The sequence below is a fragment of the Nicotiana tabacum genome, chromosome 1, assembly GCF_000715075.1.
Source record: "Nicotiana tabacum cultivar K326 chromosome 1, ASM71507v2, whole genome shotgun sequence".
Lineage (NCBI taxonomy): Eukaryota > Viridiplantae > Streptophyta > Magnoliopsida > Solanales > Solanaceae > Nicotiana > Nicotiana tabacum.
The window spans coordinates 8,979,977-8,998,785 of record NC_134080.1 but is presented as its reverse complement, the minus strand read 5'-3'; the positions used below and the strand labels follow the sequence as shown (position 1 = coordinate 8,998,785).

The following is an 18,809-nucleotide window of genomic DNA, read 5'->3' as shown; positions in this document are numbered from 1 at the left end:
GACTTAAATCACAACCGAAGATTGGACGGCTTATTCTTTTGACCAAAGCCCTAAACTACACTTTACTTGATTATTTTTTTGTAAAAAATGAGCCCGAACCTTATGTGGGTTTCCTAGTATCCCACATCCGGTGAGAATCAGACCTGCGTAGTTCGGTCAATTTTGACATAAAAACATGATATTTGACTCACTTTTTTTTGAAATACATTTTTCTTTTTTCCTTTTTTTTTCAAACATTTTGGCAGAGTTTCGAGACATTTTCTAAATACCAGGGTTTTCAAAACCGGGTAAATTCTCTATCCTACCTCACTCTTTGTTTTTCACTCAATTTTATTTTTCTAGCCGGTCAACATGCAAGCCGAAACAAATAAATATTCAAATAGCACGTAGGATGCATCAGGATGGTTTGTTATTTTGGGTACACCTATCATAGACGAACCCAACCCCTGTATTGAGTCCCCAAGGTCGAATGCACGTAATGCAAATAAACGTTCCTACTAGGGATCAGGCATGAGGTTATATTATTCTATGTTTAAACCTAGGGTTGTGTTCTATACCTGACTTACCCGAGCGGACAAACTCGAGTCGAGGATGGGGCAACGTACCGGGAGCACGAAAGTCTGCCCGACCTTGTTTCTTGCCCAACCCCGTTCTATTTGGTATAACTCTAACAGAAAAGTGGGTCACGCGAATGTGAGCACCGCTTTTCAGAAGACTCAGGAGGGAGGCGTAAGAAGACATTTAAATACAGTTCAAGAAATATCAAAGCGGTAAATAAATGGCAATTAGCACAGTAAGCCCACAAAATACAGTAATACCAACAATAAAGCCAAATAAAATCACATTTAACAAGCTTGAATTCTTGAACCCTGAACCAGAGATTCTGGGTTCGATCCCCAGCGGAGTCGACAGAGCTGTCACACCTCCATTTTTACACCCGAGGGTATATGGGAGTTTTTTCAATTAAAGTGACACTAATCGAAATGGGATTAATTATTTATCTAATCAGACTCGCCACTTGAAATAGTTTATTTGGTGTCGTAAGACACCAGTTTCTTTTAAATCCCAAATCGAGATAGTTTCAACTTTATTCTAAAAGCTTACGAACCAGAAATTCTAGATAAGAAATTTTGTTAACCCGAGAGAAGGTATTAGGCATTCTCGGGTTCCGTTGTTCTAGCATGGTCTTTTAGTGATTATTACTTGGCTTAAATTGTTTAACTACTCATTTTTTGGACCTATATACATTTATCTTTCACCGCTTTTAATCACTTGATTATTCGTATTTAAAGAATTGAGTTATGCGTACGTATACTCTTTTCTTTTGGCGCGTCAAAAATCATGTCACGCGAACGTGTCCACGATTAATAACACTTCATTTATTTATTAAGAAAATTTGGTTGAAGTTGCGCGAACACATCCATCGAGTTACTTTTTAGAGTTAAATTCGCAATTATGTTACGCGAACGTATACATAATCACAATAATAGTCTATGCCGAGCCTAAGCAAACTATGAGTGTTAAAAAATGTGTTTTTCTATACTAAGTTAATATTAATGTGAGGGCCATAGGCTATGGATTTTATTTGTGTATGGCACACCTCAAATTATTTCAATGATATGTGTTCAACTAAAGCAAACTACGGATGTTAAGATTTTCCAAAGCTTGAGGCTATTGCAAGGCCATGAATTATAAAGATTATTGTAGAAAAATATACGGTTTAGCTTTTATAAATTACTAACTGGATCAATTGTATTGCTGAATTACTAGAGATACCTACAACTTATCAATTTGTTAACAATCTTGAAATCATTCAACGTTAGGGCCTATTTTCAAGAAATACGTTTAACACCTTTCTCTTTTAAACACATTAACAAACAAGGCTAAACACATTAATAACCAAAGTCCAACAAATTGCAGAAGGTCTAATTAGGGTTTAACATGATTTGCATGACCATGAACAATTAATAAATATTTATATAATCAATGTATGAGTATGAGAATTCATATCTGTTTGTTCTCGATCCCAGCATTCATATTTTTATCTTCCATAAGTGAGCATTTCAATAGCAAACAGTCGGCTTCAGAACTCATAGGAATTTACTAAGTGTTCGATGAGCAATACAGGTGCCAAACCTATTAACAATTAATTCCAATTAAAAGAAAACTCATACCCAAGTCATTAGCCCCGATCAGTCATTAACATATAAACACCAGCAAACATATCTGATAGTCAAAACATGATTCCAGGAACGCAATTCCATTTAATTAGACTAATGATGAATTGTAACTGTGAATCAAATTTGACAAACTGCAAGCCGTAGAGTAAAACTAGTACAAATTATCACAATTTTAGGACCAAACAAAAAGGTTGTTCATTACATATGAGAATCAAATAATAAAAGGATTGAGCAGATTCTCAAAGCTGAACAGGGACAGAGATGAATGCTGAAACATGAACATTAACTTCTATGGCCTAGAAGTGAAGCTAAATAACTCACTAGTTCAAGACTGAACCAAGTACACAAGTTACTTGGTGTTCAAACTCAGCTAGACCAATAAGAATGATCAAACAAAAGGCTTCAGGTGCAATGAAATGGTTTTAAAATAATGGGTTCTAGTATGCTTTCAAAATATGACACTAATGCAAACTACAAATAGACTCATGTTTCTTACAACAGCCAGATCTTAGTCGAAAATGTAACAGGCAAATTCGAACTCAGATACAACCCCAGAATATTCAAAAGATTAAGGTAGTTCTCATTAATGAATCAATGATTAGTCACTAGAGAAGGCTTCACGAACTTGTTTCAGTGCTTGAATCTTAACAAAACAAATTAGACGAGTTCATACAACTACAGCCATTGCATCAGTGCATACAATCAAACATCTAACATAGAATAAAAAAACAGACCTGAATTAAGGCCAACAGAGCTCAGCACTTAAACAGAAGAAACAAACAACGACTTTCAGGATTTAAATGAAATCATGACGGAATATGAACACCCACGACACAAGATCATCTAGTAATAGAGAAATAGAGAAGAAGTGAACCTGAAATCAGAAAATTCTTTCAAAAATAACAGAAGAAACAACGTTTTGCTCCAAAATTACAACTGATAGCAGTAAAAATGTCGAGCAGAAGTCGCCAACCAAATCCAAATCGCAAAAAAAAAAAAATTCGGACAGAAATCACAACAGCGCCGCAATTCCGAACCCCAGCCACAAACTCCAACTTAAACTTTAATCCAACTCCATTCTTGAAAACCAGAGATCAAAGAGAAATGCTGAGATTTGTAATTTTTGATTTCTTTTTTAAATGAAATAAAACTTGAATCGAAAATCAAACTCAGACTAAAAATTTTTATATTTTTGTTTTCTGAAAAAAAAAATGCCAACTAAAATTGAAGAACCTCAAGAAAAGGAAACTCCAAGAACCCTAGAATTTTACTCTCCTAAATTTCTGAAAAAATTTTCTGACCCCCTAAACAAGATAACCTTACCTTATATATGTCACACCTCCTTTTTACCTACACCCCCGGATGAAAGGAGTATATTAGGGAGTTTTTTCCAACTTAAAGTGACAATTGAAACGGGATTATTTCATTACAAATTCAGAGTCGCCACTTGGGATGATTTATGGTATCCCAAGTCACCGGTTTTAAATCCTGAATCGAGGAAAGATTGACTCTGTTATTCAGTCCGCGAACACAGAAATCCGGGTAAGGAATTCTGTTAACCCTGGAGAAGGTGTTAGGCATTCCCGAATTCCGTGGTTCTAGCACGGTCGCTCAATTGTTATATCCGGCTTAATTATGTGATTCTAAATAATTATGAACCTATGTGCAAACTTAAATTTTTAACCGCTTTTATTTAATTAATTAAAGAAGATTGCAACGTTATTAAAACACGCGTCGAACCACGTCACATAAATGCACCCGTGGCTTTCGGCATATTTCAACATTGTTGAGATTTGGATTTGGGTCACATAAATGTGCACCCGAATTTAGGAAAAGTAATTTTATTAAAATATCGCACCTAAAGCAACTACGCATTTTTAACTTTGCGAGGGCCATGGAAATTTACTAAATGGCACGCCTCGAATTCTAAATATTTTTTTTAAGACATAATTAAAGAGGGCCACGCGATTTGTCGTCTTACTTGGCGCGGCGCACCTCGATTCCATTTTAAAAGAATATTCAAACTATAGCTTGAAGGGCCATAAACTATGAGTTATCTAGTTATGACTCACCTCCAATCTACTTGATAGGCTGAATTAATTAACACTAAATGTAGTTAAAGGTTCCGTTTAAATTAACTAAAAGGCTTGTGTGAGGGAAAACTAATTCATTGCACAAAAAAGGCTTGAGCCCACACAAAAGGATTGGAGGCCCCAAACAAAGGAAATGGCCTGGCTCTGACTCAAAGAAGCCTTCTGAACTGGGCTACTACATCAACAATGTCCTTGCCTAAACAAATCATATCCATATAATTCTGCATAAACTTGATCTAACAGAAAAGGGAATATATGCTTAACTGTACTTGCATTACCATTGAACTAAGAAGAAATAGATGCCAACTAAGGAATGAGTTCTTAAATCCCAAATATGAGGCCAAATAAAACTGACATGAGAATGGTCCATATTTCACCAATCAACAGCATGCTCCGTCTTCAAATTTGCATTCAGGAATCTCAGGGTCACATTCAGACAAAGCCATTCGATACACACACTGATTTAACTAATGAGTCATGACAAACATAACAGCCTCATAGATCTACTGAAGTAAGATTTGAAATATAGTCGAGACTAAACTGTTCAAACTAGGAGATCAAGTCAATGGTGAACAAAATTTCAGGAAGCTCAATCAACGCAACATGACTTGGTTTGAAAATTGAACATAATCTCAGAAATGACTACTGATTTATGCTCATCTTACTCAAACCAACCTCCCTTTGCTTATAAATGAAACTAAACATGCACAATGCTACAGCTTATCATCAGCACAAAGAAAACTGCCAGCAGAACCTATCACTATTAAGCTGTTTGAACAAATCGATTTGAAGTCAGCCTTAGCACAACTATTGACTAGTTGTGTGCTAAATTCCCAAACAGAACACCATGGCTAACAATGCAGAATTTTAAACAAGAGCAGGAAACAGAACTGCCTAGACAGTGCAAAACAGGGCAGGCCAACAACTGCTCAAATTGACTTCTTCAACAGCTCGAAAGAGCAGAAGTCTTGTAGCGGAAATAAGGCATGTAAATTTTCGAACAAAAGCAGGAAATAGAGCTGCCTAGACAGTGCAAAATAGGGCAGCTTTCAGCAAGCTAACAATCCAAACAAATATTTCCAAAATGCTGCATATTTCAACACAATTCATTGCGTGAATTAGTTGTTTTTAGTAGCACGGTAGAACAGGGTTCTTATAGCTGTACCAATGCAGATAACTTCCGAGCAGGGGGAAAGAAGATAGAGCAAATCTACACATATACAAGCATCGACACAGCTGAGTTTCAACACCAATTTAAACACTCACACGAACACACACAGCTGAGAATAGTCCTATCTTGAACTTGCAAACACACATGAATAAGGTTTCAGCAGGAAATTCGTGAAATAATCCTCCAAATTGCTAATATTCATATTCATTCCCAATCCTTTTACACGAGAAGATAGCCAACGATTATCCCATAAGTTCACGGCCGGGATTCGAAGAACAGAGAATTGAACCACACTAACTTAAACTTGCTTACTGGCAGATTCAACCAACAGAAGCATAAATGACAGTAACAACGAGATACAAACTTAGAAATTTCTGCATACTCTATTATGACTTGGGAGTGTTTTCAATTCAAAAAGTAACATAAAATGGACCTGAACCAAGGCCAAACGAGTTTAGAACTCGACTAAGAACAAAACAGACATTGAGTTTCCAAATTCAAACTAACCTGTGGTGGAATTCGAACATAGACAAACATAGAATCACGAGCGATAAATAAGAGGATAAGGGATGAACCTGAGTTGCAAAACTTAGATTAACTCTGCCTTGAATCCGATACAAGTGAATTTGGCAATAAAACTCGAAGAACAGCGACTACAAATGCGTCAGGATGCAAAAACTACTAACTCAAACACGAACGGTCAACTCGATCTCAACTCAGTTTGTCTCCATTTTTGAAGGGAATCGAAGAAGGATAATGGAAAAACTCTTCTTCGATTTTTCCGGACTTTGAAACAGAACTAAGAACAGAGCAAAAGAGACTGAAATTTTCACCTTTCTCCCCAGAATCGCACCTGAAAATGCAAAAATCAGCCAGGAAAACTAAAATGATTTTTTCAATCTTTTCTCCAAAATCAAATTCCGAAAAAATCTTCTCTCTCAAAATCGGAACTGGCCCTATTTGAAAACGAATCCCTTGATGAATGTGGGCTTGGATTAAGTGAAATCGATCCAACGCCTCACACTCATCCAGTTGCCCGTTCTCAGAACCTTCCAACCATGAGATATAGCTCAAATTCGAGCGAGTGAGAGGAGAGGGGAATCTTTGGTGTCAGAAACTGTTAGAAATGGTGATGGGGAGAGAGGGGGAACGCGTGAGGTGATATTTGGGATTCACTCGCCCGAATTTGGACTGAATTTGGGCTTGGTTCGAGTGAATTTGGAGAAGACGAACAGTAACACTCGTTGTTTGGGGTCTTCTGATTTTAGGGCTTTGTATCTTGTGCGTATATTTAGGGAGTGGGTCGGGTTGGCAGGCGGGTTGGCCGGGTTTCGGGGCTGGATCTGGGCGGGTAGTTGCTACTTGGGCTGGGGAAGTTTGGACAATTAGATTTTAGCCCAAATACACTAGACCTTTTTCCTTTTCCCCTCGTTTTAATGTTTCCTTTTTAATTAATTAAAAACTTAAATTTAAAAACTCCTAAAAATAATTAATTTACTAAATTAAGCTGAAAACCTAACATAGTATTTACAAGAATTAATTACTTCTAAATTAAAGGGGAAATTATTGATTTATAATTAAAAGGCTAGCAATGTAAAAGTAAACCAATTTTGTGATTTTCATTTTTTAGATAAAGCACCTAATTTAATAATTAACCTAAAAATGTGAAAATAAATCCAAAATGGAAATGCATGGTATTTTGTATTTTTCATTAATTAAACAAAACGAAATGCACGGACAAATGCAAATAATTAATAGAAATGCCACAAAATCCACAAAATTGCAAATAATGAAAGGAAATTATTTTATTTTGGAATTATGGGAGTAATTCATATCGGGCAAAAATCACGTGCTCACGATATATAAACCTTAAAAAATCTCGAAGCTTTTGCTAAGAATCCTAAGAATTCCATCCTTTGTGAACGATTTTAGGGACAAATGGAAGGCATGGATTGATTTCCATCTATCCACGGCTCCCATTCATCCAACAAATCGCTCAAGAGTACAAAAAATGTGCAAATTCGGAGGAAATATTCTTGTTTCTGTCAGAAATCCGTTAGGATTAGAGTGACGTGGAGAGATGGGACCCGTGTGTGAGTGAACTCACCTGAGTTTCACGCGAGTTGGGAATGATTCGGGTGAAGGGGATGATGAACAGGGAGTGGGCGTTGTTTCCTTGGTATCTAGGTTTAGGGTTTGATTTGGGGGAAAATGTTATAAGGAGTTTATATATTAAAGGGGAACCGGGCGGATCAGAGGCGAGTTTGGGTCAAGGGTCTGGGCTGGGGCGGTCAATTTGGTATTTGGGCTAGGGAGTTGGGTTAATTTAAATTCCCAGCCAATTGAACTAACCCTTTTCAGTTTCATTTTTCTTTTCCTTTTTTTCCTTTTTTTTTCTTTAATTAATGAAATCCTAAAATTAAAATCTTAAATTATCTAATTTGTAAAATTAAACTAATTATCTAATTACAAAAATTATAAAAATTATTCAATCCTAAATTAAAAGAGAAAAATCAATAATCTATAAATTAAGAGGTAAAAATGAAAAATGGGCTATTTTTTGTGATTTTTATTTTTAATAAAACAAATAATTAACTAATTAATCCTAAAAATGTAAAAAAAATAAAAATAAATGCAATGCATGGTATTTTGACATTTTTCATGGTTTTCAATAAAAATGAAACGTGCACAAAAATGCAAACAATTAATAAAATCCTGGCAAATAATTGGAAAAAATTTATTTTCTTGAATTTTATAGGAGTAATTCATATAGGGCAAAAATCACATGCTCACAAAAAACTAGTTTATAAGTTTTAATTAACACGGGTCTGTTTAATACTCAATCTAGTCATCAATACTTGACAACAATGGTAGGTAGTGCAAAGGAGAAGAAAGAGATTGGACCGCATATTCAGAAAAATGAGAACGGATGAGAGCTTCTGGATGACTTTCTCTTTAGAATAACATATAACATGGAAGAAATCAGGAAACATTTGGATGGAAACTGGGAAATTTGGGGGATAGACCAAAAAGCCCCTGAAAGTCTTTATTTTAACGAGGCGGCAAGGGTATTTTAGTGATGGGAACAATGCTATTGGTGGGTGAAAAACTTGGGTCATAAAGTAGTTATGCATTATTTTCAGAATAAAATTGGTTATATATTAAATATTTATTTTTAGGAAATACATAAATTACTCCATAAATTATGGACTAAATCCTTGTTACACACTTTTTGCAGACGAAAATCATTTTACACATTCAACCTTTTCAAAGTGTAGCTAAGACGCACCATTTTTTTCTTGACCAGTTTATCAAAATATGTGTAATATTCACGCGCCAATAAGATCGTAACACGTATTATAACTCAAGAAAAAAATAAAATACATAATTTCCATCCTAATTAATATATTTTTTTTCTTAACAAACAAAAAAAGTTCAAAGGATTCTTCTCCCCAACCCATCTCTCTTCTTCTCCATTCCACTTTTAGTCATCTGCTTCATTAAAGTTTTCTCCTCCATTAAAATCCACCAGAATAACTCCTCCAAATCACGGACGGGGGCGGATCTACCTTGAAAGGTAGGGGTGGTACGGCACCCGCACACTTCGATTAAAATTTTGAAAATGTATTATATTTGATAAAAATCGTATATATTTATTAAGTGCCACCCGCAATACAAAAATGGGATGCGGGTGCTCGAATCTTTATTGGCGCATTAATGCTCTGCGTTGCAGCTGTTGTTTTTCATTTTTGTTGTTCCAGTTCTTTTTTATTCTTTTTCCTTTTTTATGCTCTAGTGCCTCACCTCTCTTTTTCTTCCTTTTATTTGATATATCTCCGTCTTTGTTGTTCTTCTTCTTTTTCTGCTTCTTCATTTCTTTGAAAAAAATTGTTGCAATAATCTTCCTTTTTTTCCCTACAAGTGTACTTAGTTCAAAAGCAATTTCTTTCGATAAGCCATTTGAATTGATTTTAGTTAATATATAGCATCTCTTTTTAAGATGATGCAACATTAATCTATATATACTGGAGTATAATTGAGCAATATCTCTTCTACTGATTTTTTTTTTTTAAAGGCTCGAGTTGTAGACATTTTTTAGTAGATTCTCATGGATTGAAAATTTGAAGTATTTGCTTTGCATAGAATTGCTATACAAACTTTGGAATTAAAATGATAAAATGAACTCGAGAATATGTAAGGTAAATTATTCTAGTTAAATAAATTATTTGTAGAAGTTAAGCTATTTTTAAGCAAATTTTATAATTGGAGGTGCTATTTCATTAAAAAAAAATGCAATTTTCTTTCATAATACTCTATAATTTACATTAAAGCTTGAAAAAAAAAGTAACTAGACAAAATAAAACTTATTTGCTTATGTACGTGAATTAAAGGCTTAATCGTCAATCTAACTAAAATGACAAAAATTTTATTGAAGCGATGTGCCTTTTTATTCGGTGTTTGTGACTAGAGGTAGATATATGATTTGTCACCCGTAACCTCTAAATCCTGAATCAGAAGTCTCTGATCACAGAACCTCCATTTTCTTCCATTCTCCTCTCATTTCATACCCAAAAGCCGTCCAACTCCACTCTCACCACTACTGGCCGTCTGGCAACTACACGCCGATCGGGGTTGCCGGTTGTCTGTGATGTTCTGACAGAATCTTTTCCACATTCCAATTCCTGAACCTTCCATCTCCAGCCATTCGAGCTCCTATGTATTTAGCAAAATAACAACTCAAAAGCACAAATTCAAAAACATTAAGAACCAAGAAACCCAGAGCAAAATGAAAAAAATAAAAATCCAAAAGTACTACAAAGGCATTTTTCTCGACAGATAAGGAAAAGGTGAAAACTAATTATCTAGTCAAGTTGGTATTTCAATTTCACTGATTTTAGCTTGGAAGCATTGCTGGAAGTTAATACCCATTTTAATGTTTCCAAGCGCGCCGAATTATAGTGAAAGAATTGATTTCGATGCCGGATGAGTGATTTTCGGATGCTCAATGTTCGAATTCCGACTCCGACTAAGAAAGTACTCACGTCAATTCTGAAATGTGACCTTCATTTTTGGAAAAGCTATTGCTACGACTATTCTCCGTTGAGTTCCATTGATTATTGAGGGGAAGAGGGGTCAAATTGGAGATATATTAATTAAAATAGACAAAAACAAGAAATGACTCAAAAAAATTAAAAATTAAAAAGGCTGGACATATGGTATTTAGATAGTAGTTGAGACTCATTCACTCGCTTTTTTTATGTGTAAAGCACGTGTGCGCCAGCTATCAAAAGTGGTGTGTCTTATCTATACTTTAGAAAGATTGAGTGTGTAAAGTAGTTTTTATCGATAAAAAGTGCGTAACAAGGATTTGATCCAATAGTTCAGGGATAACTTATGTATTTTGCCTTATTTTTAAATGGATAATATAAATGTTATTCATATTTGATCTAATTTTAAATAGATAATTATTCAACCCATATTTTAGTGAATAATAGGGATGAATAGTCATTTCTTTTAATTTGTTTTGCCTCTAGTCATAACTCATAATTGTTTGAGGGAAGAAAAAGAATAATAAGAAAATTTGGTGGGCAAAAATTTTCTTTCCCTGGACCTTTTGATCCACCAGGGGCAGAGCTATAAGATACTTTACGGTTTCGATAGAATTCATTAGATTTATCCTAAATGTTATATTTGTACTATGAATTTATCAAAATATGTACAAAATTTAAATCTAAAATTTAATTATTACACTTGAAACCATTGTTATAGAATTTAGGCCCATAAAATTTAAATTTTAAATCTGCCTGTGTCGCAAGAAGTTCACAGATACCCACTTTTGGGGCGATCATTGAAGTTATATCCCTATTGCATATAAATTTATAAATTTATCCGCATGGTTCGGAAGTTCTTTTATCTCTTTAATGCAACTTCAGAATCTGTTTAAAATTCTTCTATCTTTCCAATGCAACTTCAGAAAAATCGAATCTTAAGTAGTTTTATCTCTTCAATGCAACTTCAAAATTGGATCAGAAGCTCTTCTTCTTTCCAATGCAAGTTCAGAAAAATTGACTCTTAAGTGGTTCTCTGTTCAATGCAACTTCAGAAAAATCGAATCTTAAGTTCTTCTATCTGTGCAATGCAACTTCAAAAAATTCGATTCTTAAGTAGTTCTATTTCTTCAATGCAACTTGACAAATCAAATCTTAAGTTCAGAAACATAAATTTGTTTTTCGAAATTCAACAATCCAACACACAATTCAATGCCAAATCTACTTCAAATAAGCTCAAATTTAAAACATAAGTTTCAAATATCATAGAGAATAAACCTCAATCATCAAATTATTAAAACAACAACAAATATAACAAACCTATTTTGCAACTAAGAAGAAAAAGAAGAAATCCTAATCCCAACCTAAAATGGTGTTTTGCAACTAAAAGGTTGAGAAGAAATCAAACGGCTCCTGGATATGTGGGACATAACCACAAAGACAATAAAAGAAAAGCTTATCTGAAGTTACCCAAAAACTTTTATCTATAAACCTATTTTAAAAAGTGGGAAAAGATAAATGAGGGAGATTAAATAGAGTGTCCGGTAAATTTTTTACGCATGTGTGCACGTGCTATGCATAACATGCCAAAATAGGTGATATTTGGTTCATCTGTTCTCTATTCTATTTCAGCCTGAGATGATTAACCAATATGTATATGAATATGTGATATTTCTAGTGTATATTGGATACTAGTGATGGTTAGCTCGTGCTGCGCACGGGCCCAATCTCGAATGACTTGCAAATTTAGATATAATTAACTAATTTAATAATTTTGATGATGATCATAAGAGCACTCAAGTTAATCTCCATTTTATTATTGTTTCCAAATGTTAGCTTGTTGTATTTAAATTTTAAGTTTTAATTTGATTTCTGTGTATTCATAAGTTAACTATAGTCTATTACATGATATATCTAAATTTATTATAGGTAATAATAGTAATTTCATGATTCTTCAGTATCAAAACCTAAAAACCTAGCCGACTTTTTTTCTTTTTTTGAAATATACAAACCTTTTCAAGCACCTTAGAAAGGAAGGGGGAAATGTATTTTTCAACGCTTTGCAAAGTCATAAAAAAAGTAGTTCAGCATTTGTAGTGCAAAAAGGTCTTCCCAAATTAAAAGTTATTGGGAACTTTGTAGTGACTCGATCGGTATTTTTGTGTAATTGTGCCCGGTTACCCCTTTTATTGCTTCACACTTGTATGTTTCTGCTTTAATGACTTGTAGGGTTGATTAGTTTCGTTTCGGGAAGCTTTCGGGTTGATTTGGATCCCTGGTTCTAGACTTAGAAGCTTTAATATGAAAATGTTGACCAAACTTTGACTTTTGTGAAAACGACCCCAGAACTGTATTTTTATGACTTCGATAGCTTCGTGTCGTGATTTTGGACTTGGGCGTATGCCCAGAACTGATTTTGGAAGTCCGTAGGTTGACTTGTGGTGATTTACCGAAATTTGGCAATTTTAAGTTGAAAAGTTTGACCGTAGGTTGACTTTTAGCTATCAAACTCGAAATTTGATTTTGGGACTTGGACCTGTTATGGCATTTAAAACTTGACGGCAAAATTTGGTATTGTTTGGAGTTGATTTGATAGGTTTCGGGCGTTTAGTTGTAATTCTAGAAGTTCTTGAAATATTTTTTGAAAATCATGCATTTTAATGTTCGATTCGTAGTTTTCAATTTTATTTTTGTGTTTTGATCGCACGAGCGAGTTCGTATGATGTTGTTAGATTGTGTGTATGTTTGGTTTGGAGCCCTTAGGGCTCGGATGAGTTTCGTACACGTTTCGAAAGTGTTTTGGACTGGAAATCTGCAGAAACTGATGTTTGGTACTCTGCTATCGCAAATGCGAACACCAGGCTCGAGTTGCAAAGGCGACAGGTGATGGGCAGTTGTCGCAAATGTGACCTCACCTTCGCATTTGCAAAGATAGCAAAATTTGGTCATGTTCGCAACTGTAAATAATTTGTCTAATTTTGCGATGTTTCCCCAGTTTGCAATTGCGAAGGCTTTATTGCAATTTGCGATGTATGTTGAGCCTGTACGGGTTTGCAAATGCGAGCCCTGGTCCACAAATTCTAGGGTTCGCAAATGTGAACCTTGTATCGCAATTGCGACATCTGCAGCAGGTTAAAGTGCTGGGAGACGGGATTTTTGAACTCATTCTCATATTTGTGAACACTAGACTCGGTAGGAGACGATTTAGAGAGGGGAATTTCACCTACAAACTTTAGGTAAGTGATTCTAATCTATTTCTAATCATATTCCATCAACATATCTTGGATTTTAAAATTAAAATCATGTGAATCAAAGTAAAAATTTATGAAACTTTGTCAAGTTTTTGAAAAATAAGAAATTGAGTTTTGAAAGTCGATTTAGACTCGGATTTTGAAACTAATCATATATATGAACTTGTGGGTCATGGGTAGACGAAATCTATCATTGGATCTAGGTTTTGACTGGGCGAGCCTCGATTGATTTTTGTTGACTTTTTGGGAAAAATGTGAAGATCTTAACTTTGTCTATTACAATTGAATTCCCTAGCATTGTTTGATGATGTTCAGTCAATTTTGGTTAGATTTGAGCTGTGTGGAGGCGGATTTTAAGGGAAAAACTATTTTTAAGTGTTGAATTGGCCTAGTTGAGGTAAGTGTCTTGCTTAACTTCGTGTGGGTAAACTACCCCTTAGGATTGGTATTGTTTGATTCAGTTGTGTATGTATACGCGAGGTGACGAGTGGGTATACGGGTTGTACATAGTATTTGATCGATTTAGGCTACTTAGACTATTTCCATGCTTTAATTAAAATACTATATTATGTTCAAAATTCTCATAGTCAAATTATCCTTAATTGTGTTAGACTATCCTTAAACGCCTTAGTTGACTTGTTTAGTATTTGTTCTACATCCTACTTGCTAAATTGTTCCCATGCTTTAGTTGAACTTGTTTACCCCGTTATTGTTACATGCTATCTGTACATTGTTAATTAAGAGCATAGAAGATCGAATTGTGGCACAAAATCCATTGTGTCTTGCAGTAGATTGAGATCCGACAGAATTTCGAGTATTCGGGAAGGGCCCCCCGCTCTTACTACGGTTCGGGTAAAGCCTTCCTCGAACATCCTCATGTCCTCAGGGTCAATGTCGGACTCGGATTCATAATCCTCAACCATGACGCCCTTCCCCCTCTCATTTCTCGAGAAGGGGTGCGGTTTTGCCGGGATGTCGAAGGGCTGCCCGAAATAGCAACAGCAGTGTTGGAACCACCTCAACGGGCATCGTCTCCACGGCTGGGTTGGCACCACCTCCGGTTTCGAGCACCGCGGGAGCAAGGTCGCCCCTTGAAGATGTTTCAGCTGGATAAGCCTCCTCCAACACTACCCTTCGTCTCTTCGACGGGGCCTTTCCACTACCCACGCGGGAAGATTCACTCACTGGATGAACTGCAGGGATCGGAGTCTCCGGTTGAGGAGTAACCTCCAAACGTACGGTTTCAGCAGCGGACGCAGGTCGAGCAATAGTGCTCGGCGCAAGTCGGGCAGCAGCCCTCGGCGCAGGCCGGGCAGAGGGTAGAGGGAGCCGGTTGACGAAATGCTAGCGGAGGAGCCCTCGTCCTTCTCACTCCTCTCCGACCTGTCAACAAGGAGGGATTAAATCATATAGCAACAAGGTTAAAAAAAACTATGAAGCAGAGAACAAAGCAAAACTACAACAAGCCGACTTACCAGTAAGAGGCTTGCGCCCAAACTTCTCATGGAAAGGCGCCCACTCACGAATCTCCACTGTGTGAGGGAGAATTGTGCTCACACACTCGCGGATATCGACAAATAGCGGGGGAGGTAGTCTCTCGGCTGCCAAAGCAAAAAACAAGTCCTTAGCAAAGTCTCTAAAAGGAAGACGATCGACGACTATCTTAAGAAAAAATCACAAGTAAACGAAGGGAAAACTTACAAGCGAAGTTCCACGTCTCTGGAAATCCTGCCGAGTTTGCCACAAGGTGCTTTGTCCGCACATAGAAGTAGCTCTCCCAAAAGCGGTAATTGGCCTTATCGTCCATCTTCACCACCAAGCTCTTGGTTCCTCGATGGCGCATATGAATCATCGTACCCCAAAGAAAATAAGGGGCGAAGATGTGGAGCATGTGCCCTAGGGAAATTCCTCGACAGGCCAGCTCCGCATACTTGATGAGCATAAGAAAGAGCTTGTACGCATACAGAGAGAGTTGAGTCAGGCACACTTCGTAGAAGCAGTAGAAATTCACCACCAGAGAAGGAAGGGGGAGTGTGTACTCAATGACAAAGGGGTACCCGTAAAACGCGCAGTAGCCCGGGCGATGCAAATATACTATGTCCTTCCCCGCCGACACCATTTCGATATGATCAGGGATTCCCCACTTGGTTTTGAGCATCATGATCGCCGCATCATCCATAGTGGAACGAACGGTCTCCGATTCATTTCCAGAAGGGCTGTAAAAATTTAGTCCTCGTTTTCCCCGAACGAGGAACTATCTCATCCACCATCGAAATCCCTCGTCTTCCACCACCTCCACTACTTCTTCGAATAGGGATACGTCATTTTCCGGCACCGGAGCACCAACAGCTCTATCGGATTGAGAAGGAGCACTGGCCATTTGTCTTCCTTGATCGAACTAAACAAGAACGGTAAAGGAAAAAAGGTAATGGTCACGATGAATTCTAGCGAAAGCAGAAATATGAAAGACTAGAGAAGGAGGAGGAAGTTTGCAAATTTCTTTCTTAGACAAATTGAAAAGTGCAACAATCAAATGAGAGATTCCCCCTATTTATAGAGACATAGTGTCTTGAGCGGGAAATTCAAGAGCCGCCAATCAGGAAATGGAAAGGGCACAGGAAACGATATGGTGCCTGGGAAACATGCACCATAATGAGGCATAATAAGTATTCATGGTACCCTGGATCGATGTGACGATCCAACTTTGAACTGACGTAACGGTTCAGTGAAATTCTTGAAGCGTCATGTCGCTACCTCGCCACAACGACCTCGTTCCTCACATAAATTTCAGATTTCTCCTAATTTTTGAAACAATGGAATCCGCCCATCGAGCTCGCCAAGAGGCGACCCCAACGGGCGGAGGGACTAACTGTATGGGTCAAAATCTGACCACAAGTAGGTTATCATTAAAAGGAATGACAAGGGGTCGACCAAGCCATAATCGTGCCCACGAGGCGTAATAGCGACGAGCATCTCGACCACTGCCGAGATCGATCCATCAGAAGGCTTACACGGCAGTACATATGTCGTAATACCTGGGCGAGTAAGGAAGAGTACAGTCATAAGAGGGTACGTTGGTTAAAGACCGTTGGATAAAAGGGAAAATTGGTAATGTATATGTGAGAGAAGAAGGCAAGAAAGGGGGGGGGGGGGTTTCATCCGAGAGAAAGTACGGAACAATGTATGAAAGATGAGAACAGGAGAGGACCCCCAACAACAAAGCAGAAGCCTAAATTTTGGTTCCAGCCTTGTGTAATCATCCTTGTTGAATGAATAAAGATAGATCTCATAGTTATCAACGATTTTTCGTCTTTTCCTTCTTTGGTCTTGCAAGTACGGAACAATGTATCAAAGATGTAAGCTTATCATTTATGTTTGATGTCTTTCAATCACCTTAAGAAATGTTATACAAGCTCGGCCTCCTTCGATTCTCATATTCAATATGCTTAGATCTAGAGTTAATTATGTTTGGCTAAGATTTATCCTCCATTTTCTTTATTAATTGGTTTAACGAAAAGTTTAGCACTTTTTGGTCAAACAAAGTATAGTTTGTTCGTGATTACTGAAAGTTGAACGTCATATTCTGAACCTAGCTCGTTCCCAATTAGTCAAATGAAATTAGATTTTTTTTTTTGTTTTTTTGTTTCACCAAGAGATCTCCAACAGTAGGAAAATCTAATATATTCAGGTCATTCAGGGCAAACAAGTTAAATCGATTTAAATTGATTAATATACAAAAAAAATTAAGAAAACACGTATATGCTTAAAACATGGAATTCAGCGTTGTCAACATTGATAGAATAGTAACACATTTGTATGTGGTCTCACAGCTCCAAAGTAAGCACGAACTACTCATTTAGTCTTCACTGTATCGTTTCAATTTTATTTGATATCACCCCATAGAGATTAGTCAAGTTATTCAATCTTCCATGCATGAAGAAAATACCAGAATTCTGTGCACGCAGATTGCAAATCAGAACTTCCATCACTAATATAGCCTTCAAAATTTGAATATTTGCGTTCCAATTTACCACTACCATTATTATCTTGCTTGAAAATGAATGTACCAGGGCCAGAGAGAGGGCCACTATACAACCAATCATGCACATCCCAGAATATCTCCACAGGTACATTGTCCACAAAAACTGTCTCATTTCCCCTAAATCTCCAATGCAAATTCGTGATTCGGATCGACACAGTCCCATCCACACTAATCCACATTGCAGGATCAGATGGCCCTGAAATGACACACTCAATAGTAATATCATGTTGCTTTTTTCCCTGTCCTAACATTGTTCTAGTGCAAAAATATTTCTTTGCATATACAGTTTCCTTCTTGTGCACTAAAACAACATCCATCAAAGCTGGTCTTGACTTTGTTCTCTTGAATGCTTCTTTATTTTGATCACCTAATAGTAATATCATTTCTCCTTCTGAGACCAATGCCACATAATAATCAGAGACAGGCTCTGGCCTGCTAGAAAATTTAGCAGACCTCAAATCCCAGTAAATATCCGCGCGTTTTTCACCTACCTTGAACGATTTTAAACCCTTCTTACCCCAAAATTGCCAAGATTTTAGGTCTATTTTGCATGTGAAATGTGTTTCTTCAGAAAGGTTTTCGACTACAATGTAAAGGGTGTGGCTGGTCAGATTCTTGGACCATGTCGTAGTTATGGCATGGAAATTTTTTGCAACTTTGGCTACGTAAATACATGTGACAAAGTCCTCGCCAAATTTATGAATAACAGTTTCCTCTGTTGGATTCTTTTCCAATTGTTTCTGATTCATGAAAGCCTCAGATTCCAATTGTAATTTGATCATTGTCAAAAACCTTTATAGAAAATCAACATCTCTTGACCTATTCAAATGTCAATATCCCAATATTCATTTGGCATAATAAAACAACGTGACGGTTTCCATTTTTCCTTATTCTAAACAAGGATTACGCTGAAGATGGAATTGGCCTTTCCATAAGACAATGGATTAAAAAGTAGGACCAGTAAAAATGATGTAAATTTTCTACCTTGGGAAGAATGTGGCGTCGTATAGAGAAGCCAATTGAT

The 18,809-nt window shown here is 36.7% G+C and overlaps 1 protein-coding gene across 1 annotated transcript; it reads right to left on the bottom strand.

The window, feature by feature from the left end:
- Window positions 1-17,658: 17,658 nt before the first annotated feature.
- Window positions 17,659-18,567, bottom strand: LOC107808634 (uncharacterized). Its single transcript, XM_016633159.2, has one exon. It carries the CDS (start codon window positions 18,565-18,567, stop codon window positions 17,659-17,661), a length of 909 nt encoding a protein of 302 aa, XP_016488645.2.
- Between the last annotated feature and the right edge of the window lie 242 nt (window positions 18,568-18,809).